Raw genomic sequence first — 25,419 nt, 5'->3', positions numbered from 1 at the left:
TTTACTAAGTGTATTCTTGTTATTTATTAGTCTATCAATATATAATTAATTAATGACATTTTTTAAGTTAAAAGCTGATTATTTATTTATAAGGAAAGATTTATTGGACGATTTTGAATTAAAAAATTATTTTTATTCTAACAAAATTATTTTAAAAGTTTTTAAAATATTTATATTGTAAATACAAATATACTTTCAATTCAGATTTGCAATATTCAGTTTCATTCTAAATATAATTACTTCAATTATAACTTATAAAAACCAGCTATTGTTTATATTCATGCATACATAATCCAAACATTTTAATTTTTTTTTGCTTGTAAATTTAGTTGTGTTTGAAATGAAATTTTGCATGTTAATAATAAAGTAGTTATTTATTTTTTAATAGCTGATATTTAATTAATTAATATCTTTAAATTAATTGGATATCATATAAATACAAATTTTATAATATAAGCTTAATTTTATAACAATCAAAGAGTTTTATTTAGATGATTAGTCCAATTTACTAAGAGTCTGCAAGCAATTTTAGGGTGACTAAGAAAGAGACTAATGCAAAAAGCATGTTTAATTTTGCAGAAAAGCAGCCTAAAAGTTATAAAATGACTGAAAATGAAAGGAGAGGAGAAGAAATGTATAGACAGACAATCGTTAAGTAAAAATAATTAGAATAAAAAGGAGACTTAAATAATTACGAATATTGCAATCCAGAAAACAAAGAGGATGAGCTACCATAACCATATAAGTATGAAAAATTATATATTCAGAGTTTATCGCAAAATTATAAAATGATTTTTAGTAGAATTTGCAAAGGATAATAAATTCATTTATTTTTAATAATTGCAATAGGTTTATTAATGGTATTATAAATGAAATGATATTCCACAACATTAATTTAAAGATATTTGAGATTGAAAAGACTTATAAAAGCGATCCAAATTATGAGGGTAAATAGCATTTATAAAAATAGATAATTAAATATTTAATAAATACAAAAAAAAATTATTTTCTTAATTATTAAGAATATGTTTCAATAATTTACTGTAAAAATATCTAATAGGAAATCTAAGCGAATTTCCTCCATAAGGTAGCTTTGAGTTGAATGGAATAACAGCTATTAGCAATAGCTCTAGAAGTAGATATAATCAAATATTTGTAGGGGATAAATCTGGAAGTTTATTTTTACTTGACTTGAACAAAAAAACTTAAGTTTGTAAAAAGGAAATAACACCTTCTAAACGTATTATAAATATTTCTTCATAAACTATACCTTATGGAGAAACATAGCTCACTACTATTTCTATTATTTCAAGAGCAGATCCTATTGTTTATATTTATCGTATATTGTAGGGTGATAATAAGCTTTATCATAACTATAGCATTAAAATTCCAATAGCATTATCTTAAGCAGCAACCAACAATGTTACTGACCAAGCTAAATTTGCCAATCCTCTTCCTTTTAAGGCTGAGATAGGAATTAATGGTGATTTTGTATCAGTTTGCACATATAATGGAGATGTTCATATTTTTTAGATTCCAGACCCACCATAAATCCCTAAATATGATCCTTCATAAGATGATCCATCAAATCAAGTTTATGGGTATAATTTGTTTTAATTTGTAATTAATATAAGCATTTTAATAATGGAATAGCTCTTAAATTTCAGGAGCTATTTAGAGTCCTAGAAGATAAAGTATGGCATCCCATTAAAGAATTTTAACAGGACAGATTTTAGAAATGAAGCCTGTCGATATTGATAAACCATTTTATTCTATTAATTTTTAAGGACAAAAAGTCAGCTTAAACTATAAAGAATTAATGGCTAAAATAAATGATGACACATTTAAAGCATTAAATCCTTAAATAGTAGCATAGTAGCTTTTAGAGTAGTAGCTTAAAGAATAAGCAGCAGCTAAAGAAAAGAAAGATGTAAAAAAGGATGCAAAAAAAGGAGCTAAAGATCAAGGACCTACTGAATAAGAACTTTTAGAAAAACAACAACAAGAATAAAAACAACAAAAAAAAGAGATATTATTTAATGATATCGTACCTATTCCAGAATACAAAGTGTCTCCAAATGGACAAGATATTTCTGAAGATATTCCTTTACCTAAATTTAAACCTCTTGTCAAATTTCTAAAAACTTAAGTTACCTTGCCTGATTCAAAAAAATATTTTGGAAGACCTAGATATTTTGAGTTAGTAACTGATTTGTTAATTACATGGAAAGGAGTCAAAAGTTTTGAGCTGCACCATTTGAGACCAGCAAAAATAGAATATTTGATTTCCGTTTTATATGATGCATTATAAAAAGAAGATAAATCATTATCAAGTGGTTCTGAAACTAAAAGTATAGCAATCACAGTTAACTCTAAAAATACTAAAACAGGAGCTGTTCCTGCTTAATAAACACCTCCACCTCCTCCACCACCTCCAACATAAGCCTAACTCAGATAGCTACTACCACCTATTAAGCCCAAATTAAAAAAGACATTTAGTTTAATTTATCCTGTAACTTGGTAAATTCTTAAAGTGTAAAAATATTATTTTAATCATTTTTAATAAATAAAAAGCCTCAATATAAACGAAAGTGAGTCGTTTGCAGCATTTGGGTTGAAAGAGGGATCTATAATTGTCTGGGACTTACAATTTAATTTATAAAAATGGGCTTTGGATCGCCATACAGATGAAGTAACTTGCATAGAGTTCTTAGAAAACTGGAGATTAGTTTCAGGATCAAAAGATGGAACTGTTCATTTACATGATTTGGAAAAAGGTAAAATGATGATGAAGAGAACGAATGTTTTTATGGAGAAGAAAAAAAATTCTGTTGAAAGCATAGCTGTTTCTAATTCAGGTCTTGCATTTGTCTTAGATTCATTAAAAAATTTAAGATTATATGACTTATGGCATGGATAAAAGATTGCTAAAATGCAAGCATCTTCTCATCTTGATACAAGGACAAAATCATGGACACTATTTCCCTAATGTGTTTTAAATGCTTAGAGAGGTAATTTTTTAAATTTAATTTAGTATTTAAAAAATGCTTTTTATAGATTAGTTATGCATTTTAACTGATATTCATCCTCCATTTGATAAAGAAGAAGAAAAACAAATTTAGGAATGTGGAGAAATAGAAAGAATTGCTTTAAAAAAATAAATTATAGATCAAAAAGTTAAAAATTATGATAAAAACACAAACATTTCTATCTTTAGAGTTTATGATATTTTGATTAATATATTCCCTGGCTTAGCTAACGTTTCTAGAAAAGGGATAGATAGAGATAAATTAATAAACTTATTTGGGCATCTTTCAATAGAAGATTTAAATAACCCATCTTTTGAAATTCCAACAATAGGACCACCTGCTATGGGTTAGAATACACTTTCATAAGATATAACTAAAAATAGTAGTAAAAGAATGTCAAAAGCATAATTTCCTTCAATTTTAAAAAACAAATCTCGAGATGGTTCATTAAATGCAAGTTAAACTTTACAAGTAAATAACAGCTAAACTATGAAACAATAAAAATCATAATTGCAATAGCAATAATAATAATAATAATATCAATAATAACAAATACTGTCATAATATGTTTAATAATAGAAGTAAAAATCAACTGCCTCTTTTGATGAAGAGCCTGATCTTAATAGCTCTTTCAAAACTTAACTTACTCATGCAACTCATATTAAAGCCATACCTCACCCTTAGCAGTATTAAAAATAAATAATTAAAATATTTCATCTTAAATTCTTTTAATAAATTTTAGTGGATAGAAGACTCGTTTAACAAAAGAAGTTTTACACCCAGAAAGATTTTTACTAGAAAGAATAAGACTACCAGGTTAAGAATTAAAAGATTATGAAAGAGATACAATAGAGGCATGTAGAAAAAGATTTGATGAAATGTAATTTTTATTTAATTGATTATTTATAACATTAAAATAAATAAAATCAACTAAAATTTTAAATAAGTTTTTATTTAAATTTAAATAGCTATTTGTTAAAATCAATAAATATGTTTTATTCCTTTTTTGAATTTTTATATTTTTGAATAATTTTTGTTTTTAAAAATTTACTTAAAGTTTCTTAACATTGCATAAAAAATATAAAAATAGGGAATAAAGAGAAAATAAAGTGATGAACGATTTAGCCAGATTAGCTTAAGAGCTAGAAAAGAATGAAGAAAAAAGAGTGAAAAGAATAAAGGAAATGTAAATGAGATAAACTTCATAACCTAAATAAAACACTTTCAAAAGAGGTTCTTAGCCTGTAGAAAATAAAACTTCATATTAATGAATTGAACATAAATATTAATTTAGTGTATATAATATATATTATAAAAGTTTTCATATCGTATTTCTTTAAGTTTTACAAAAATTTGTAAAATTTTCCAATTAATATGGTTATCATTCATACCTATCTAGCTAAAATGCACTTTAATTTTTCTAAATAAATCATTAAAGATTGTAGAAAATCAAAGTTATAAAAATAAATTATTGATGAGAATTATCAATTTTATTAATCTTCTAATTCTTTCTATTTTTAGTATTTTTCTTCTGATTATTTAGGTGTCTTGTGATAATTTGGTGTTGCAGGATTATTCTATTATTAAGTATGAAATATGCTTACAAAAGGTACTATATCTTAAAATTTAACTTCATTATTATCATGATAAAGTAAATTAAAAGTTGAGCTATTATTTTTATGTTGCATTACACTAATTGAACTATAAGTAGGTTTTTTATAGCTTGTTTCGTTTATCTATCCTGATTAAAATCTTAAATTTTGTTAAGCACTGACTTATTACTGCTTTGATAACTACTAAAATATATTAAAGGCACCCTGTTTCTTTCTCAAAGAATTTTAAGAGTATAGCTCTTTTCTCTATTAATCTTAAGCATGTATACCATTTGTTTCAGTACTGCTAAAGTCATCTGTCCAATTTTATTGAAAGGGAGTCTTTAACCTTTGAAAATCTAATACAGAATCCATAGGAAATTTTGATTTGTAAATATTGTCAGTGCTTTGATTTGAAGTCCTCTTCATTTGAAATTATGAATTTGTTCTCTTTTTTATATTTATTTATTTATTTTTAGTAAAAAAAATCAATAATTTACATTCATATTGCTTATTGGAGTGGAAGCTGTTTTAGCATTTCTTAAACATTATTAGCTATGCTACCTCAGTAGATCTGGTCTCCTGTATATCTTTTAGGAAGAAACTAGCTCTCTCCTTTATTTGTTCTATTAAATAATTTACAACCTTGTATATGTTTAGATTTCATTTAACTGTCTCTGCTATTTTCCAAGTTAAGTTTAACCTAAAAATTACTAATATATTAAGATTTTATAAGAAAATTATTAAGGTATTTACTAGTTTGTGCATTAAAATTTATAGCTGGCGAAGTATAGTTCTTTAAATCTACTTTTTAAAAAGCTTCTTCACCTTATTCATAGTAAATAAGTCCTTTGTATACTTTTTCACCAACTATTCTTATCAAATCCACGTTAAATGTCTTTCTAAAGCTATCTTCTATAAACATATTCTTTTTGTTACTAATATTTATTTAATTTTTATTAAATTTTTCTTGAAATTCGAATCAAATTTATTACATCACTTTAAATATCATCTTCTTTTTAACTGATAAGCTTACAGAGCCCTCTATTATATAAAATAAATATAATTATCAAAAAATATTCCGATTTATTATTTCACAATTTTATTACAATTTTTTAAGTCAAGAAAATCCTTTACTTTTGTCATAGCAAAATCAACTTACTATAATTTCTCCATGTTGCCATCCAGTGTGAATGCAAGCAAAAAGTAGAATATAAGAATTTAATTTTCAATCTTTTTATATAATTAATATAAAATCACATTTATTTGTTTGTTTTATGATAGAATAAATTTTACATCTTATGGTAATTGAGCATGACCCAATAGATTGCCTTTATACAACAATTTTTCTATTAAAACTTCTTAAGCATATTAATTCTTTTGAAGTTCTTTTTCAATATAAACCTAAAATTGTTAAATTAATATATATCAAATATTTAATAATTAACTAGAATGAATAGGTTACTATTAGAAGACAAACTTATGCTTTACTTAAAGGAGATTACTGTATGATTTCCTAGTTTAAATATTAATATATTTACAACCATTTATTTATTTGAATGAATAATTAATTAATTACCTATGTTAAAATATAAGGATTTTCTTAAGTAGGAGTTACCCTTTTAAAAATATTGTATTTTTATGTTTTTAGATCTACTATAAGTACATTAAAACAGCTAAATCCCCTTTATTTATCTAATTTTATTTTAATAAATATTTTTAAGTTATAAACAAACAAAAGTAAATACGTTATATTTCTTCAGCCAACCAATCAACCGAGAATATTGATTTATATCCTGATTTATTGTCATAAAGAATTTAGGTGTTCTAGTTTTTAGACAGTAAAAGATGGCTATGAATTTAGAACAGATGCTTTTGATTCTTCAAATGCTCTTAAATATATTTAATATAATTTATAATATGAAAGCTATTTATTTTTTACTGCTATGATTAGTTCCAAGGTTTTCTTGAGCTTATGTTTCATTAGAGTTCATGATAGATTTTGAATAAAATGTTTGGTTATTGCTTTAATCTAACTGTTGTTATTATTATTCATTTTTAAAGTTTACTTGTATTTACGTAGATTTAAAGTTTTTTTTATGATCATTTAAGTTATAACGAACATTACTTTAAGCGCATTAATAACTATTATTATTCGCTTTACTCGATATATCCTTATATTAGCAATTTTTCCCTACTAATTTGAGCATATCTAACTCTGTTTATTTACTTTATAGAGCTTAACTAGAGTAATAACTATTATAAAATGGAAGATAATTATTTCTTTACAGATTCATTTAACTACCCTTTAAATTTGTTAATGTGTTTGAATTAGGCTTTTGGTATTCATTAACATCATTTTAATCAATTTTCAAGGAAATGAGAGCATTAATGTTTTAAATATTTTTTCTTTAGTAATCTATGAAATATTATTAAACAAACAATATAATATGATTTATTTTTTTCTCAAATACTTACTTGGAGTTTCATTAATAAACATAGTTTCTTTTTTTCTTACTGAATAACTGGTAAAGCATCTAGATTTAGCTAGCTCAGATTCTTTAAAGCCATTTGTTGCTATCATCAGAAAATATAATTTAAAAAATGTTTGTTATCAGCTATTTATTTATTATTAAGTAAACTATAAATTATCAGGAATTTAATATCTTCTTTAGGGATTTATATATATTAATTGAAATGAAGTCTATTCAAATTAAAATGAGTTAGCAAATATCTTTAAAAAAAACACATTTCAATAATGAAAATTTAGAATTCTCAAAATAATATATAAATCTAAAAATTATTTTTTAAGAGTAAAACTTATAAATTAATTTGAAATTATACTACTATGTTTGATAAGTTTAATCAATAAAATCATATTTTTACAAATATATAGTTACTTATATAAGAATAGCAGAATAAATATATTTTAACATAAATATAATAGTAATCTAAAATATTTACAATTTTTATTTTACTGGCTAGTAATAATATATTCTTATTTAATTAACAATCATCATTTTAAAAAAATTATTTTATAGTATTTACATTTCTTAGAATCAAAGATTTTTATCAGATAATTAGCTCCTTTTAAAATTTTAATTTATTTCTTCAAACCTCTTTATAGAAGGTATTTTATCATCGATGTGATCAACATCAGCATCTTCAATATTAATTTCATTATTTAAACATGGTAAAATAGAAGAGTCATTTTATTAATTCTATGAAATGTTATAAGAGTCGTTTATCATCTAATTTAGAAAATATATACTTGTGAATTGCTTACTCTTTTGCATTCTAAGTGTTTTATCATTTTTTCCCCTTATATTGATTAATTAAAAAAGAGTGTTTACTAAATATTAAAAATAATTATATTTTGATAGATAGTTACTCCTAATTTTGTTAATCTTCATTGGCTGTTGTATCTACTGATTTTTCTCTATATTTAATCATATTTAAAATCAAAAAATTTAACAAAAAATTTACTCTTTTTTAACCACTTCTGTTTTGTGTGAACTTGTATTGTTTTATTCTTCACTTTCTAGGTCTTCATGCACATTTGTGTTCGATCCCTTTGATTAATCTTCTTTAAATTCAGATTTTTAGTTATCCTCTTCATCATCATCGTCATCTTCTTCTTCTTCATCCTCCTCTTCGTCTTCCTCTTCTTCCTAGTCCTCTTAAGTGTTAATGTTTTCTTGTTCTTCTTCTTCTTCTTCTTCATCATCTTTTTCATTCTCTTTTTAATCTTAAACAGTTTCTGACCTCATGGTTTTCTTTTTAATAAAGTCTTTCTTTTTTTATCTATCCAATATTGAAGCAAACATTTATAAACCTTTTTAGATAAACATATTTTCACTCAATTATCAATTTAATTAATTTATAAAGTAAAGATACCCATGAGTTAATTTTAAGTCATAACTACAGCTTTTCTGTCATATTTTTTGATTGATTCATTAACTATAAATGTCTCAATAAACATTTGATTATTTTAGTTATTCTTTTTAACAAGATTTTCGAATACTTAAGGACTGTTATTTTAAGATACAATTATCATTATTAAATAGTTAAAAATTAATTTACTTTTCAAGATAGGCTTAGGTTGTTACTACCTATGCAGTGACAAATTTTCCTTACTTTTTAAGAGATGTAAAATTCTAAAAATGTTTCCTTAAGACAGCCCAGTTTTTCTTAGTATTCAGTACAATTTCTCTTTTTAATTTTATATATTAACCAGCCTTAGGAAATTTAGTTATAATTAGTTCCTTAATTTATTCTATTTTAACTTCAAATATTTAAGTATATCCCATAAGAAGATATCTAAATATCATCAAAAAAAGATATGCATTCACAATAAAAACAAATATCAAGCCAATAATTGTCGTAGTGATATCTGAAGACTGTTTGATTAACAGAGCTGTAAGTATTGTAATCGAGCTTATGACAGTCTACTACAAATCTAAATTATTTAGCATAGGAGTTTGGTAAGGCTGATACTTTATGTTTAAAAGTGCTATTTAAAAAAATTGAATTTAATTGAGGTTGAACTTTCATATATATGTATTTACCATAAGCGAAAAGGATTAAGATAACAAATACTCCTTTTAAGACATCTTATTCTCCAAATATTTAAGTAACAGATATAATAATAACCTTTTCGAATATTTTTATTATTTCCCAGAAGCTCTATTCATCTGTGTACTATTATTAAAAAATTATATTTGAATTGAATTTTTATCTAAATAAAATATTTGGTAATAAATTACTTCGTTGTATAAAATCCCATATGAAAACCTGATATCGACTGAATTTAGCTTTTCTTTTTTGATATTTTAGTAAAGAATTCTAATAAATAATCCAGGGATGATGAAAATGAGCAGAAAAATTAGAGGAAATATAAATGAAAAGGAGAATTTGAGATGCTCTTAATTCCAACAAAGATGGTTCATATAATAAGTCATATATTATTGCCCTGCAATAGTTCTACATGAAAGAAGCTTGAACAATTAATTGAGAATTGAAGGTTACAGAATGATAAAACAGTAAGTTAATGTTGTATACAGTACGTGATGAAATTTATAATTTGTTAATTTAAGAGCCTTTATTATCAGAAATATCAAGAAAAAGGACAGAACCAATCCAATAAAGAACAAATTTTAAACGATAACCTTTAAATAAATGTGAGGAACTATTGAAGAGTCATAATCCTAATAATTTTAAAAATATTTTTAATAGAGATAATTTAAAAAATTTATTACTTTGAGCATACAATCAAATGAAGACTCAGAAAATAGGATCGGACTGCTTAGAAAATTAAACGCTAATGTAATTTAATTGAAGGAAGCTAATTTGAAAGTTGTTATAATTCCAGTAATTTGCATGTAGTGATTAAATATTTTAATGATGAAACTTGGCTGATCAATACCCTTTGATAAAAAGCCTAGACTAAGCATATGAGTTTAAGTTAGTTTAACAAATACTATATACATATTTTTTTTGATGGTCCAACTCATACTAATCTGATTTTTTAATTAAATAAGAGGTTTATTTCATACACTATTTAATTTATTTATTTATTTAAAAAAACTGTTACCATAAAAAAAAGAGATAAGAAAACAGTCTAAATTATAATAGATTTTATTTAGCTTTTACAAGTAGTGCATTTTTCATAATTTCCAAACTAACTGTAATAAGAATCCACCCATTATTCACCAAACAAATCACACTCTTAACAAAGTGCTCCTATGTTTCCTTATTTGCATATTTATTTCGAATTTCCTCCTAAACATATTTTGTCATTCATCACATCATCACACTTTACAATGACATCAGAATAAATACTTGATCTCCAAAATCCCTCATTTATTGAGATATCCATTCCACCTTTGAAAATAAAAATTTAAATTATTACAATAAATTAATTTTGTTATTTGATTTAGCCAATTTTGAATTTTTCAAAACAATTCTATCATTTAAATATAAAATTTTTTTAAAATGAATAAATTTAAAATAAAATTACCTAAGCAAATAGTGTTATCAGGACATTGTTAACATTTCATTGAATTTTCTAAGAGAGTATAGCTTCCAAATCCGCATAATTCACAGAGTTATGTTTCTGAGTTAAAATATTCTCCACGTAGGCAATCAATAACTACAATATAACCTTTTATAATTAAAATAAAATTATAAATATTTAAAATTTATTATTTGCTTACTATTAACAAGAGCTGTAGAGTTGCTTCCTTAAATATAAAACTAGTTTTCACTTACATTTCCTTATATTCTAAGGAAATTTTGCATCAAATTATTATTATTTTCAATAGAGGCATAAAAAAACTAAATTCCTTAGATTGGAGTTAAAAGTGAATTTTTGTTTATAATTATTTCAAAGAGATATTGAGTTGAATTAATTGTATTTTATGAGAAAGAGCATTCAGTTAGCTAAATTTAGGTATTTTTAGCCACTAAAAAAGATTATTATAAATATTGTAGATCGTTTTATTTTACTTAAGTATTTTAGAAAGTTATTTTCTATATATTTGTGAAAAGTTAACTTTAACCAGATAATAAAAATTATGATTTGATTTATTGGATAGTAGTTTATTAAAATGAAGAAAAACTACAGTCAACAAGATTAAAACCTCTAAGTGCTATATTTGAGATTTAAGAGTTACCTATATTAATTGTATTGCTTTGCTGGATTTCAAATATAAATGGAATATACTGAGTTGATTTTGTATCTGAATATGATTATTAGTTTATTTATAATTATAAAATTAATATTAATGGAGAATTAGTTAATGAGATTAAAGATGGTTATTAAATATATTAAATCTGAATAACATTAGACTTCTAAACCTAGTAATAACTTTTGTTTTGAATAAATGTTAAATTTTGTTGATTAAGTATATCATTATATAGCTAACTATTTATTATATTTATATTTAAGCTATTTAGTTGTATGCTATTATATCCATTAATTTAAAATATCTAATTTATAAGACTTTCGTCTACATATAAAGTAATATTATTAATGTAAATTAATTATTGTTTGTCAAAGTTGTTTTGCTGTAAACTATTGAAACTTAATAGCTGCGAATTTATTAGTTATTATTAAAAGGTAATTGTTGTTGATGTCAATTTTAAATTCGCATTCAAAGCCTTTATGAATTAGCTTTGTACTATTTTAGAGTTTATTATTTATATATTTTATAATTAGATATCTGATTGGGTTTCTAAAAAGTTGCTATTAAAAAAGTTGGAAGAGTCAACAAAAATATCTTAAATTTGTACTAAAATATTTTACTATCCTTCTCCTATATTAACTAAACTGGTATCAAATGCACTACAATTAAGCAAGTTTATTTGATTAATAATAATTAATTTTAAATACTTAAAAAGGAATTTGGAGTAAAGAAGATTAAATAGCATATTTTCTTTATAGAAATAATGGTTTTTTATTTCCATGTTACTAATTTATAATTCTTATAGACTATTGCTGTTAGAAAGGTCAAATAATTAATAAGATATCATTTAATTATTAGAATAAGAAATTTAATTTAAAACAATATTTTGAATGTTATTAAATTTTTATGTGCATAAGCAAGATTAAAACAGTAAATTTTATTCTGTAACTCTCGAAAGTATCAAATTACTCTTAGAATTTTGTCCTTCAATTAATATTTATGACTTCAAATTTTAACTATTTGATACAATCATGTTTGTAAAAAATACTTAATCAAAATTTGTAATTGAAATCTCAAAGCCATTGAGATCAATATTTTAATTACTAAATTCAATTACGATTTCACAGTTTGGAAGAAACAAGTAAATTTCATTGGTAATTTCAATACTTTGACTCAGTTAGCAGAGCTGCGAACTCAAATCAAAGTTTATTTTAATAAAATTTACAAAATTATCTTAATATGTTTGATAGACCATCTAACTTAGCTACAAAGAAACATTTTGAGTTTAGGAACAATCATACTTATAAGTGATTTATGCCTGCCTATCACATAAAAATTTTGAATCCTAACATTATCCACATAAATTAAAATTAGAATCATATTGATAATTTTGAGCACATTAAGTGCATATTATTGTTTTTTATTAGGCAATAATCTTTTTTTGTATATTAATTTGATATTAATCTAAATATTTATTTATGTTTTATAAAAATTAATTTTATATATATTCGTTGTTTTTCAAATAAATTGAATAAGCAGAAACGCATGTACCGCAGTTTTGAGAGCAAGGTACACATTTGTTTTAAATAAAATCATACTACTGCTAAATTATTAGTGAACCATTTGATATACTTTTGCAATTTAAACAAGCTATTTATTTAAGCATTAGGCTATACTCGCACTAGTCACAATCAGCAGGACACTATAAAATGCATTAACCATTTGCATCTAGATTATAATAACTATTTAAACATTGCTTGCATGAATTTTCATCTTGGCAAATTTAACAGCCAGAGCTACATTATACACATTTCTATAAACTAACAGAAAAAAAGTATCCCTGCTAACAGTTTTATGATAAAATGCATGCTGACGAATCTGAAGAAATGAAATAACCTTCTTTGCATTCTTAGCATTAAGATTTATCAGCTTGGCATATTGAACAATTATTTACTTAGCAGCTTTCACAAAATTTGTCTTAAAATCTATAACCTTGCTAGCATTACAAGCATGATGTAGAATTTTCGCACAAAATACAATTTTATTCGCTACATTTAATACATTTGCTTGTGCTTTCATCTAAATAAAATCCTGGATTACACTTAATACATTATTAGGTTGATTAAAAGAATATATTCTCTTAAAGTTGGATGCATTAATAATTTTCTTGGAGCATAGCAGTGCCCTCACTTGTAAAAATTATTGAGTAAAGTATAAAATCGATTTAATTATACTAGCAACCTCTAAAATTATCCCTATTTATAAAAAAAATATAAAAATATGCATCAAAATAGCTCCTATGTTTAATACCACAAATAAGGATTATAAATGCATTCTTAGCAAGTCTAGCCATTGTAAGTAGGACTATTTATTGTAAAAATAAAAATTATGATTTATTAACTAGGTTTATTTTTTTTATCTTTACCAATCGAGACAAATCGATGACTAAAGTACACCATTTGATTGGCTGAAGTATGAAACAAATTACTGGCTCTTGCATTTTACTAACATATTTAAAAAAAATTAAGAATAGTTAATTTTGAAATAAGTCTGTTACATTTATATCGAATGTCTCTTTCAATGTACTAATAACTAGTATTTAAATGATAAATATGAGAAAAAATATTTCAAAAAACGATTAAAGATAAAGATTAAGATCATTTTATAATATTAAATCTTACTTCTATGATTTCATGAAGCGAAAGCAAAGAAATAATGTTAGCAAAAAAAATAATTAATGTTTATGTTTATCATTGTCCATTTACTTTAAAAATTTATTGAACCAACTTGACTAATAGTATTAACTGATTTAAATAAAGTAGAAGTTTAATTAATTAATTAAATTAATAAGATTTACTAAGTAGTTTTCCACTACCTTATTTTCCAAACAAAAAATATATAGATAAACAAGCAAAAGATTAATCTTTAATTATTATTAAATTATTCAATTTATTTTCCTTTATTAATTTAATTTTTATGCATCATCTTTAATATTATCGCCAATTACAAATAAATACCGAATTCTTTAGCTATATTTATTTATTTTCTTATTTTATTATGAGAGGAGAGGTAGAAATTCTAAAGAAAAAGCAACCATCAACTAATTTCTATTATTTCCCTTCAGTTATACACCTATCAATGAATCTGGTTAGTTTAGTGTTCATAGCCATCTTAAAAGTAGAATACAAATAAAAGATCAAATTTATTGAATAAATTACGTTTTTGTACAGTAAAATCAATAATATATATATTTTTTTATTACTTTAAAATGTAAGAATTCATCATTGTAAATCATTTTTAAAATATAAAATTAAGAATTAAAAATTTTTATGAATTTGTTAACTATGGAAATTTCAAACAAATAAATTTTCATAAAATGATGAATTTAAATGAATTAAATTATAGTCAAATAACTTTATTTTAAATAATTTAATGAACTTTATAAGGTATTTTTATGTAGATTTATCTTAATGTTATAAAAATTAGTAAATTAAAATTTACATAATAATCTATTAAATTTACACAAGAAAACAAAGCAGAATTTATTTATTTATGATTTTTGTATGAAATTATTAAACATATTTAATTACAAAAGGTGATATAATAAAAAATAATTTTTTATCCCATCAGAATTGAATTTATTTTTAATTTATTGAAATAATTTAACCAAAATATAAATACTTAAATCTTTATTTATTTTAACCTAAGTAATATCTAAAGATTAATAAAGAGCACTTATTACAAATAAAGATTTACTATTCATCAATTTATTAAAAGTAAAATTTGAATTGTATTAATTTCTTAAAATTTTGTTAAACTGTATTCATTTTTTTATTTTAATGTAACTGGATTTATGATACTATCATTTATTTATATTTTGCAGCCAAACAATAAATAAATTTTGAAAACTAGTTTTCAATTTCTTTATCATATTCAAATTTACCAATGACGCTTCTCAATTCAATTTAAAAGAAAAGAAAAAATTATAAAGAAATAGCTAATTTTTAAATCATTAAATAAAATGAAAATCCATCTATTTTTGATTATTTATTTAATTATTACTTTTACTTCTGTATAAATAAAAAGCTAAGATAGATAGAGGAAAGAAAAATATTACTGATAAAAATTTATTTTTATTTTTTATTACTACTTTTTGGCTATTTTAGAAATTTTCAAAGTTAATAAAATCCTCGATTAATTGGTCAAAATATTTGATTATGGCATAATTAACTCTTAAAATAAATTTTGATTAATTTACTTTTTTTAATATGCAATTTATGAATATGATCATTTTTAAATTGTAACCCAGTTCGAATTCTGATAAAATTTTTATGAAAAAATTAATGATAGCATCAAAAAATCATTATGAAATGTAAAAAAATCTATCGAAATTTCATAAAATATCTAAAAATTAATTCTCATGGTCAATATCTGTAAAAAAAATGGTAAGAATTGATAAATATTCATACAATTTAGATGGAAAATTTTTTATAATTTCACCAAAAACGACAGAGTTTTCAAAAAATATTAATCACCACCTTTAAGAGTTTAGGAAGGATGTTGGTGAGAATAAATAAGGATTAAATATAGTTGCTAAATTCATTTTAATAATTAATTTTTATTAGATTTATAAATTATTGTTATTTTAAGATAGTTTAATGTTTTATAAGATGACAGATTTCTTTTTATCCTTTAAAAGATAATACTAAATTTATGCAAATTAGTTTAGAAAAATATGTTAATTAAAGATATAGCCTTAAACACAACTTTTTAATTTTTCATTCAAAATCATTTTAAGATTTTAATTTTAAATAAATTCTTTAATTATAATTATTTTTAAAGAGTGTTTTGATACAAATATTTTTTTTTGAAATACTTACTTTATAAGTTAAAATTTAATTTATGTAATCTAAAAAATATTAAAATTATGTCTTTTTTAATTTCAAAGAAATTGTTTATTTATTTAATATAAAATTAAATTTTTATTACTCATAATAGGTGATATAAAATTTTTGCTAAATATGATTATTTGCACATTTGATAAAAAACAATAAATTTTTATAAAATATATAAATGGCTCTCAGATAAAGAAAAGCTTTAATTTATCATAAGGAAATAAATGGCGTAATCAAAGTATTTGTAAAAGAATTTAATTAATTAGTTAAGAAAAGTATTATCATTTGTTATTATGTAATATTTGGTTTAAATAAGAGTATAATCAAGACAAAGACTAATTAAAATTACATCTATATTAACTAACATGCGTCATGTTTTTGATATCAAAAATTGAAGTAAAATTTGATTAATTAAGAAAAAAACCTATTAATTATTCTTAGAATTCTTCATAGAAATATAGGTTTCATAGTAAATTTCAATAATAAATATTACTATAAAGGATTATTTATCAACCAAAATATCATCACTTCATTATAATTCTTAAAGAAGATGAACAAATTGCAAGTTCTTTTCATTGCAGCTATAGTTTGCACAATTGGATCCACTGTTTATTTACTCAATAAGAGCTCTTCAGATGTCCAAGAGTCTTAACTGACTTTCCCCTATGATGAAAATTTAGCTGAAAATTTAGCTGGATTTTCTATGGCTTCTTATTGTAAAGCTTCTAAAATTGAAAACTGGAATTGCGGTGCTTCTTGCAAAAAAAATCCCGAAGGACTTTAAGATGTCTACATTATGAAAAATAAAACTATGAACGCTGCTGGTTTCTTAGCATATTCTCCTGCTCATGATGCTATAGTAGTTGTATTTAGAGGAACTGTCCCCTGGTTGATCAAGAATTGGATTAGTGACATTAACACTGTCAAAACAAAATACTCTAGATGCGAAAAATGCTATGTTCATTTGGGCTTCTTCAATGCCTTCAAGGAATTGTAAGATTAAATTCTTACTGAGTTCCCTAAACTTAAGGCCAAATATCCTTATTCAAAGGTAATTTAACACAAAATATACATATATCTCTTTATAAATAATTCATGCTATCATATGTTTTTCTTTAGATTATTGTGTATTTCAAAAGCATCACCTTAGCCTTTAAATATTGATTAAGGAAATATTAAATGATTTGTAAAATCAATTGCAAGAATATAAATTACTCTAAATTAAATCGACGTATGAATCGAATACCCAACTAATTATAGGCATTAATAAATTTTGGAAAATTATTTGTTTTCTCAATTTTCAATATGAAAATTTAGCTTAACTTATTTGGCTTTTAATATTTATTCCACTTTTTACATCTTATTCATCAATTATATTTATTTTAAACTCATTTAAAAATAAATAGGTTTTTGTTACAGGTCATTCCCTTGGTGCTGCAATGAGTACTCACGCTGTTCCTGTCATTTATGAACTCAATGGAAATAAGCCTATCGATGCATTCTATAATTTTGGTTCCCCTAGGGTTGGTGATGAAAATTACCACTAATGGTTCGATAGCTAAAATTTTACTCTTTAATATGGTAGAATTAACCACAGAGCTGATCCAGTTCCTCATTTACCCCCTAATTACTCTCCTTTCACTTTTACTCATATTGATCATGAAGTTTTCTATTAAACATTTAAGAAACCTTATACATAATGTATTGAAACTGAAAGTCTTGAATGTGCTGATGGTATAAAAATTCCCTTAGATATTCCTGACCATCTTTCTTACTTTGGTTGGGATTGGGCCACTGACATCTTAGCTTGCTAATGAAAATTTTAGTTAATAAATTTTATAATTAATTCTAAAAGTATAATAAAAATATAATAATTATTAAATAATGCATACATACTTTATTCGAAATGTATACCAAATTGTTAATTCTTAAATCAATCAAAAATTTAAATTCATTTTTTTTAATTTTGAACTTTAATATGTTCAATAATTTTTATTTTTATGAGTTTTTAAATATTTCATCAAGCTTCAAGTTCATACAATGAATAATATTTTCAATAAATGTCAGTAGATATTTTAATAATTATATTGTTTAAATTTTTATGGATATTATAATTATAAACTGTATTTATTTTTTAAGTAAATAAATAAAATTTCTACCTATTAAAAGATAGTACTTGTTATTTTTTTACTTTGGTATTTAATATAAGCTGAATTCAATATGTTAAAACTTTGCGAAATCTATACAAAATATAATTTTATTGCAATTATTTTTTTTTCTATTTTTCAATCTAAAATTGAAATATTTAGTTCCAATTATATTAATTATCTCCTGAAAATTATAAATATAATTAATAAAATTTAACTTACATTAATCTATTACAAATTGTTTTTATAAATCTATTATAGTCATCTAATAGATATCGATTATGATAACTAAATATTTATAAGATTAAATATGTTAAATTAATTTTAGGATTTCAATTCATTTGTAAACATATTAATTAATCAAACATTCTAGTAAATAAATCTTATATTTTTTTCAATTATCGAATATAACAATTTCAAACAAAACTAAGTCAATAAATTTGTTCGTAAGTATGTAAGTATGTAAATTAGTTATTTAGTTTTTTATTTGGTAAGTGAGTGGATTTTATTGTTATTAAGTAAGTAAGTAAGTTAGCTAGTTAATTATCTTTTTAATTTGTTAAAAGTCTATATATTTAAATCTTACTTTTTTTATCTATTTTAAGAAAGTCTTTATATTCAAAATTTAATTTTCAAAGGTATATCATAATAATAATCATAATAAAGCCTTAAATTAAATTAATAAATTTGTTTAATTAGTGATAGATAAGCCTTTGATTTTTTTACTTAAAAGATTTCAACAATTATCAATATTTTTTGTCAAAATTAAGCTATTCTATGTATTAAATTTAAATATTTATGCGAAATATTCTAAACATGTACAATAAAAAATTTAGTAACTATTTTATAAATTTATTTAATATTAAATTCACTTCGAAGTAATCTATATGCAAAACAAAAATAAAATTTTGATTTTAAAATAATCTTTCTATTACTTTGGTAAAGAATAATAATTTGATCAGATTTACTAATTTTGCATTCTAATTATATTTAAGTATCAATCACTAATAAAATCTATCTAAGGAAAATTTAAACTTAATTTCATTTATATATTTTTTTATTGAATATGAATTATATAACTTAAATCATTAATTTTATAAAAAAACCAAGGTGAGTGTTCATTTAATATACAAACAAATGAACATTTTTAATTTTATTAATATGAAATCTATTTATTTACTTTAAATTATTAGTTAATTACTCTAATGTTAATTTTTGTAACCATTAATTATTGTGAAGTTTAATTTCAAATTATGTGTTAGTTCTATTTAGATAATTTAAAATTTTATCTATTAACATCAAAAATTTTTCTATTTTAGTCTAATTTAGTATTAATTATACATATTCAAATTAAACTATTCTCAAAAACTCAAACGCAAACTTTCTTATAAATATTTGTATTAATAATATTCAAAAGCTAATCAAAATAATAATAAATATTTGTAAACTAAAAACAAACTATAAAAAAATACAAAAAATGTAGAGCTAAAATTTAATTGGAGTGATTTTAATCTTATTATTTAACTTAGTTTATTCTGATAACAGAGGAATAACAGTTTTGAGTTGCCAATCAGATGATGGGCTTTGCAATGATAGTACTTGTGGCTTTTCTGGCACTGTAGCTGACAATTGGATTGTATAAGGGAATGGTTGCGTAATCGCCGATTGTAGTAAATTAACAGAAACTAATGCAAATATATCTATAAATGCATGCTCTTCATGTTATAATAGTGGTAAAACTAAATTACAACCTTCACCTAAAATTTGTGTTCCTACAAATACAATAAGCAATTCAAGCATTATTAACTACAGTTTGTTATTATTGATAATTTTGACTATTTGATATTTCAAATTACTAATTTATTTATTTATTGTGTATATATATATATATATAATTATATATTCTGGCTATATAAAATCTTACTCTTTACAATTGCTTAAATTAAAAAATCAAATATTTATATAATTAATTTTTAGTAAAGTAAATAAATTCATTTGAAATTAAAATAAAAGGAAAACAAAAAAATGTATATGATATGTTCCTAGATTTATTAAAATATTATTTTCTACCAAAAAAACTAAGCATTAATATATAGTTTTTAGCAATTATGGAAATTTTTTGTTTTGAGCAACTAATTTTTACTTTCTTTTTGTTACTAATGTTGATATATTTTTGAAAAAAATTTTTTGTTTTTCAAGAATTCCACATTCAAAAAAATTTTGTAAAATTTCTCAAATAACTTTTTTTATTTTAGATATTTTTTAGACACTGAATAATAAAAATTCTCTTTATAGTTGATTTTAGTAAAAAAATAACCAAAAATCATTAATTAATATTATTTTAGCAAAATATATATACATTTTTATTTCAAGCATAGAGATTCTAAATTAATTTGTTTAAAACTTCAATACAGGGTGTACTTATTAACGAGAATTTATAGTAATTTAATTTCAATTGACTATTGAATAAATACATATCTTACTTATTACCAATGTTTTGGTTAGTATCAATATTTTTTCAGTATTTCTTTGATTTATTTTAAAGTATATTTCTTGTTTAATTTCTTATAAAGATCTGAGGTGTTTGTAAAGTTTTACTTGTAAACTTCAATGATCTCTTACTGCATAGAATGAAAATATCAGTATTAATAGTATATATTATAATAAAAAATAAAATACAGTTTTCCTTCATATATAGTATAAGCGCTACATTTTTCTACATTATACTCTAGTTCTCAGGCTTGCTTTGTACTATCAATACACTCACTCATATATACTTGATATTAATAACTAGTTTTAAGGTCATTATTACCTTAATGTTTTACTATCAGCACATTCATCGTTATGTACTCAAATTTTATATGGGTAGAGAAGTATTTAGTCTTGATATTATACTATGGGTACATTCATCATAGAGGTTATATTTATTTAGAGTCTAGGGGTTATTTAAGAGATTTTATGAATATTTAGCATTCAAATCAGTTCTTAATTATTTTATGATTATTATAAAGTGAATTGATACAAAACATAGTAAAATTGAGGGTTATTTAGTCTTAAATGTTAAAAACTATATTTTTTTGACTGGTTTTTACTGGGTATGAGTAGAAGGGGTAATGAACCATAAGTTTTACTATGGTCACTAATTTCGGGTCTTAGTGTGTCAGTCCACAGACGATAAATTTTAATAGTAATTTGAAGGATTAAATAATGGTGTATGTAGGTCATATTTTCTTATTAAAAAAATTATATGCTATAAACTATAAGCTATATTGATACATTATATTAAAACGTTATATTTTATACATTATATTAATGCTATTGTGTAAATTGAAGTATAACATTAATTATTCATTTCTTAAGATGATTTTAATTTGTATAGAGACTCTTCATGATTGATTTAGTTAATTTAGATAGAGGTTTCTTTTTTATAAATTTTTGGATATATAATCACAAACCATTCATTACATAAAAAATTGATTCTATTTGATATTCAGACAGATAGATTTTGTGTATTTAATAAAATTTGATGGTAAGCTATCTATTTGATTAGATAATTTATTATTGATAGATTCATATAACTACATCAGACAATAGATGTCTTTAATATAAACCTAAATAATCATTCTAATTTTTAAGCATTTTACAAAATATTTTTAATAAAAATTATAAATTTTTAATTTCATCCATTAAATTTTAGAATTTTTCTATCAGTATATTATATTTGTTTTCAAGATATTATTCAATCAAAATTTTTGTTAGAATTTATATTTACTTACTTGATAATAATAATAAAAACACATATTTTTGTTGAAAAATTTAAGTATTCTATAAAAAAGAAACTTTTAAATTAATTATTTTTTAATGAGCATCTTTGTATCATAGCGTAAATATATAGCGTAAATATGATAAGGTTGTTAAAATTTATAAATAAATTCTTATGTTTTTTAGATTTATTATTCTAAAAAAACATTAATTAGCTATAAATTTTATATTTATAACTATGCAAAATAGTTAATTATTATTAAGAAATATGTTTAGAAAAAATGTTAAAGTTATTTGGTTTATCCTAAATTAAATTTGGATTAGAAATTTACTGAGTTAATTAATCTTAATTTGATTACTTAAAGTCTGATAATTTTAAAAAGATTATACAATTTTAAAGATTACTTTAAAATTAAAATTAATTTTTATCAGATGATAAATAAAAGATTTTCAAAATTTGATTACTTAGCTCATAAATTTTAATATCAATTTTTTTACTATTTTTCTTAATTCATAAGAAAATTTTTTATCAATTAAAAAGGAAAAAAATAAATAATAAAATGTAAAGTGATCAGATTTAATTATCTTTTCTAAATAAAATAATAGCATTATTACTTCACAATAAAAATGTTTGAATTTAAAGAGTTTTAAATTGTGTACTTTTCTTAGATTTTATACTCTATTTAAAGTTTTTACTAAGTATAAGTTTGAAAATGAAATTATTTTTAATATACAAAATTAAAGTTTTGTCTCTAAGTTATTTTTTTGACTTTTCTTATTACAATTCCTATGCTTTAACTTGAAAAATAAATCTAAATTGTAACTAAATAAAGGTTAAAATATTTATTATAATATAATTAATAACAAGTTTTCATTACCAGTTTACTCTTTTAATAAAATTTAATCAATTTCTAAAATTTTTAGGTAGTTTTACATTAAATTTGATTAATAAATTATATTGAATATTTCTGATAAGTAGGTTCTATTTGTTTTCAAAATTTAAAATAATTTAAAGATAAATATATAGAAATATTAAATTGTTTTGATAAAAGTTTTATAAATTATAAAATATCCTTTAAATTAACTAAAATACTAAAATATTAATTTAATATTTCTTAAATAAATTTAGATTTATATAGTCTAAATATATTAATAGTAATTATTTTTAATGTAATATATTAGTTTATAAAAATATTATTTTTGAAAATTTAGTTATGTAAAAGATTTAATTAATTCAAAGTATAAAAGAATAACATATCTGATTGCAATAAATTCACTGATTTAAATCTTTCTATATCAAAAATATTTCATTTAATTGTCATTAAAAAAGTTGCTTTTAAATAAAGATTTAAAATATTTTAAAATAAATATTTGTATTCAGTTTGTTTTGTTTTTAGACTTTTTTTAGAAAAAAAAGAAAGTATGTTTTGTTTTATTAAATTAAAAAAGATTTTTTATGTAAATGATATAAAAGAATATCAAATAAAAAAATGATAATCACTTAAAAATAAAAAGAATTTTGACTATAAATTAGCTTAAACTTTTAAGACATCACCTAAAACTTAATTTTCTCAGAAATTTCGTCAAGTTAATTTAGAATTATAAAAAAATCTTACTCTTTATTCATTTTAAATGCAAATTTTAGATTATTAATTCAATATAAAAAATAAATATAATTGAAATATAATTCTTCTAAAAAATGAAAAAAATTTAACTTTTTGTTATTGTTGCTCTTTCTTGCTTGGCAGCAACTACTTTACTCTTGTTGAAAAAGGACTAAAATTATTACTAAACATAGGATTTCGCTTACAATGAAAAGCTAGCTGAAAACTTATCTGGTTTCTCTCTAGCTTCTTACTGTAGTGCTTCTAAAATCATAAATTGGAACTGTGGTGCTCCTTGTCAAAAAAATCCAAAAGGTATTAAAGATGCTTACTATATGCTAAATACTACTATGGATTCTGCTGGTTTTATGGGATATTCTCCTGCTCATGATGCCATCATAATTGCTTTTAGAGGAACTATTCCTTGGTCAAAGAAAAACTGGATTAGTGATATCAACACAATCAAGATTAAATACCCTAGATGTGACAATTGCTATGTCCATTAAGGATTTTACAAGGCCTTTTTAGGTTTATAAACCTAAATCATTGCAGAATTCCCTAAATTAAAAGCTAAGTATCCAAACTCTAAAGTAAATTTAAACTTTTATTTTAATTTTTCTGATATGAACTAAAATTTATTTTAAATAATTTCAAGTTAAATTTAGCAAAAACAAACTTTGAAATAAATAAAAATATTTTAAAATAACTTTTTATCCTTTTTTTAATTTAATTAATTGGACTATTTTAACTGATAATCAATTTAGGTTTTTGTTACTGGACATTCTTTAGGAGCAGCTATGAGTACTCATTCCATGCCAGTTATTTATTAACTAAATGGTAACAAACCCATAGATGCCTTCTATAATTTTGGCTCTCCAAGAGTAGGTGATTAAACTTTCCACGATTGGTTTTCTAAACAGAATTTCTCCAAAGAATATGGTAGAATCAATCATAGAGCTGATCCAGTACCTCATTTACCCCCAAAGAGTTCTCCATTCAATTTCATTCATATTGATCATGAAATATTTTATCATAGCTTTAGTAGTCCTTATCTTTTATGTGCTCAATCTGAAGACCCAGACTGTGCTGATGGAGTTCCTATTCCTATTGATATTCCTGATCACTTCTCATATTTTGGCTATGACTGGGTAGCTGAAATGTTTACATGCTAGTGAATTAAAAATAAATAAATTCATCAAACAAATACATTTTATTGAAAAATATAAAAATATATAATTTACTCCTTTATTTTCTATAATCATCCGTTTTTTATATAAATCAATAAATTGAAATAAACATAAAGGATAAAAATAAATTGAAATTTTACTATTTAATTTTTAATTTATTTTATGATTAAAAGTCGAAAAACTTAAAAAGTGCATTGTGTCTTGTTTAAATTTTCTAAAAAATTATTTAAAAAATTTTCCTTAAAAGTTTATAATTAATAAAGAAATATTTCCATTAAAAATAATCACAACCTAAAATATAATGTGTAGGTTTTTAATTTATTAATTTTTAGGGGATTTAAGAATAATTTAATGGTAGTGTTTTGTTTCTAATCTATAATCATTTTCTTATAATATAATAAGTATTTTCAATTTTTCAAGAGTAATTAATTATAAGTTTTAATATTTAAAAAATTTGTAATCTTTCTAAATTATTTTTTTTATCTGTTTATTTATTTTTTATTGATTTTTGAATTTA

The 25,419-nt window shown here is 22.1% G+C and overlaps 6 protein-coding genes across 6 annotated transcripts; 4 read left to right on the top strand and 2 right to left on the bottom strand. All coding sequences in view use genetic code 6, as the record gives it.

Moving 5' to 3' along the window:
- Window positions 1-491: 491 nt before the first annotated feature.
- Window positions 492-4,300, top strand: TTHERM_00320260 (WD domain, G-beta repeat protein; the record flags this gene model as incomplete). Its single annotated transcript, XM_001012925.2, has 8 exons — window positions 492-745; window positions 850-947; window positions 1,061-1,601; window positions 1,654-2,520; window positions 2,575-3,011; window positions 3,058-3,715; window positions 3,772-3,909; window positions 4,120-4,300. The coding sequence occupies 8 exons, from the start codon at window positions 492-494 to the stop codon at window positions 4,298-4,300; spliced, it is 3,174 nt and encodes a 1,057-aa protein (XP_001012925.2).
- Window positions 4,301-4,513: 213 nt separating this feature from the next.
- On the bottom strand, window positions 4,514-7,205 carry TTHERM_00320250 (hypothetical protein; the record flags this gene model as incomplete). Its single annotated transcript, XM_001012924.2, has 11 exons — window positions 4,514-5,071; window positions 5,122-5,324; window positions 5,378-5,559; window positions 5,617-5,665; window positions 5,731-5,854; window positions 5,918-6,025; window positions 6,087-6,137; window positions 6,201-6,316; window positions 6,370-6,513; window positions 6,564-7,040; window positions 7,100-7,205. 11 exons carry the CDS (start codon window positions 7,203-7,205, stop codon window positions 4,514-4,516), a joined length of 2,118 nt encoding a protein of 705 aa, XP_001012924.2.
- A 475-nt stretch (window positions 7,206-7,680) lies between these two features.
- Window positions 7,681-10,921, bottom strand: TTHERM_00320240 (GCC2 and GCC3 protein; the record flags this gene model as incomplete). Its single annotated transcript, XM_001012923.2, has 11 exons — window positions 7,681-7,942; window positions 8,013-8,060; window positions 8,108-8,456; window positions 8,519-8,652; window positions 8,705-9,134; window positions 9,190-9,322; window positions 9,388-9,828; window positions 9,880-10,140; window positions 10,215-10,504; window positions 10,641-10,784; window positions 10,837-10,921. The coding sequence occupies 11 exons, from the start codon at window positions 10,919-10,921 to the stop codon at window positions 7,681-7,683; spliced, it is 2,577 nt and encodes an 858-aa protein (XP_001012923.2).
- A 5,831-nt stretch (window positions 10,922-16,752) lies between these two features.
- Window positions 16,753-18,019, top strand: TTHERM_00320230 (lipase family protein; the record flags this gene model as incomplete). Its single annotated transcript, XM_001012922.2, has 2 exons — window positions 16,753-17,253; window positions 17,609-18,019. The coding sequence occupies 2 exons, from the start codon at window positions 16,753-16,755 to the stop codon at window positions 18,017-18,019; spliced, it is 912 nt and encodes a 303-aa protein (XP_001012922.2).
- A 1,807-nt stretch (window positions 18,020-19,826) lies between these two features.
- TTHERM_00320220 (cell surface immobilization antigen SerH6, putative) lies at window positions 19,827-20,192 on the top strand (the record flags this gene model as incomplete). The annotated part of the gene is made up of 1 exon (XM_001012921.1): window positions 19,827-20,192. The coding sequence occupies one exon, from the start codon at window positions 19,827-19,829 to the stop codon at window positions 20,190-20,192; it is 366 nt and encodes a 121-aa protein (XP_001012921.1).
- A 3,618-nt stretch (window positions 20,193-23,810) lies between these two features.
- TTHERM_00320200 (lipase family protein) lies at window positions 23,811-24,890 on the top strand (the record flags this gene model as incomplete). Its single annotated transcript, XM_001012919.1, has 2 exons — window positions 23,811-24,305; window positions 24,480-24,890. The coding sequence occupies 2 exons, from the start codon at window positions 23,811-23,813 to the stop codon at window positions 24,888-24,890; spliced, it is 906 nt and encodes a 301-aa protein (XP_001012919.1).
- Window positions 24,891-25,419: the final 529 nt, after the last annotated feature.

Source organism: Tetrahymena thermophila, assembly GCF_000189635.1.
Source record: "Tetrahymena thermophila SB210 genomic scaffold scf_8254691, whole genome shotgun sequence".
NCBI lineage: Eukaryota > Ciliophora > Oligohymenophorea > Hymenostomatida > Tetrahymenidae > Tetrahymena > Tetrahymena thermophila.
Note: the sequence above shows the minus strand (reverse complement) of the source record. Positions and strands in the feature narration are given on the sequence as shown.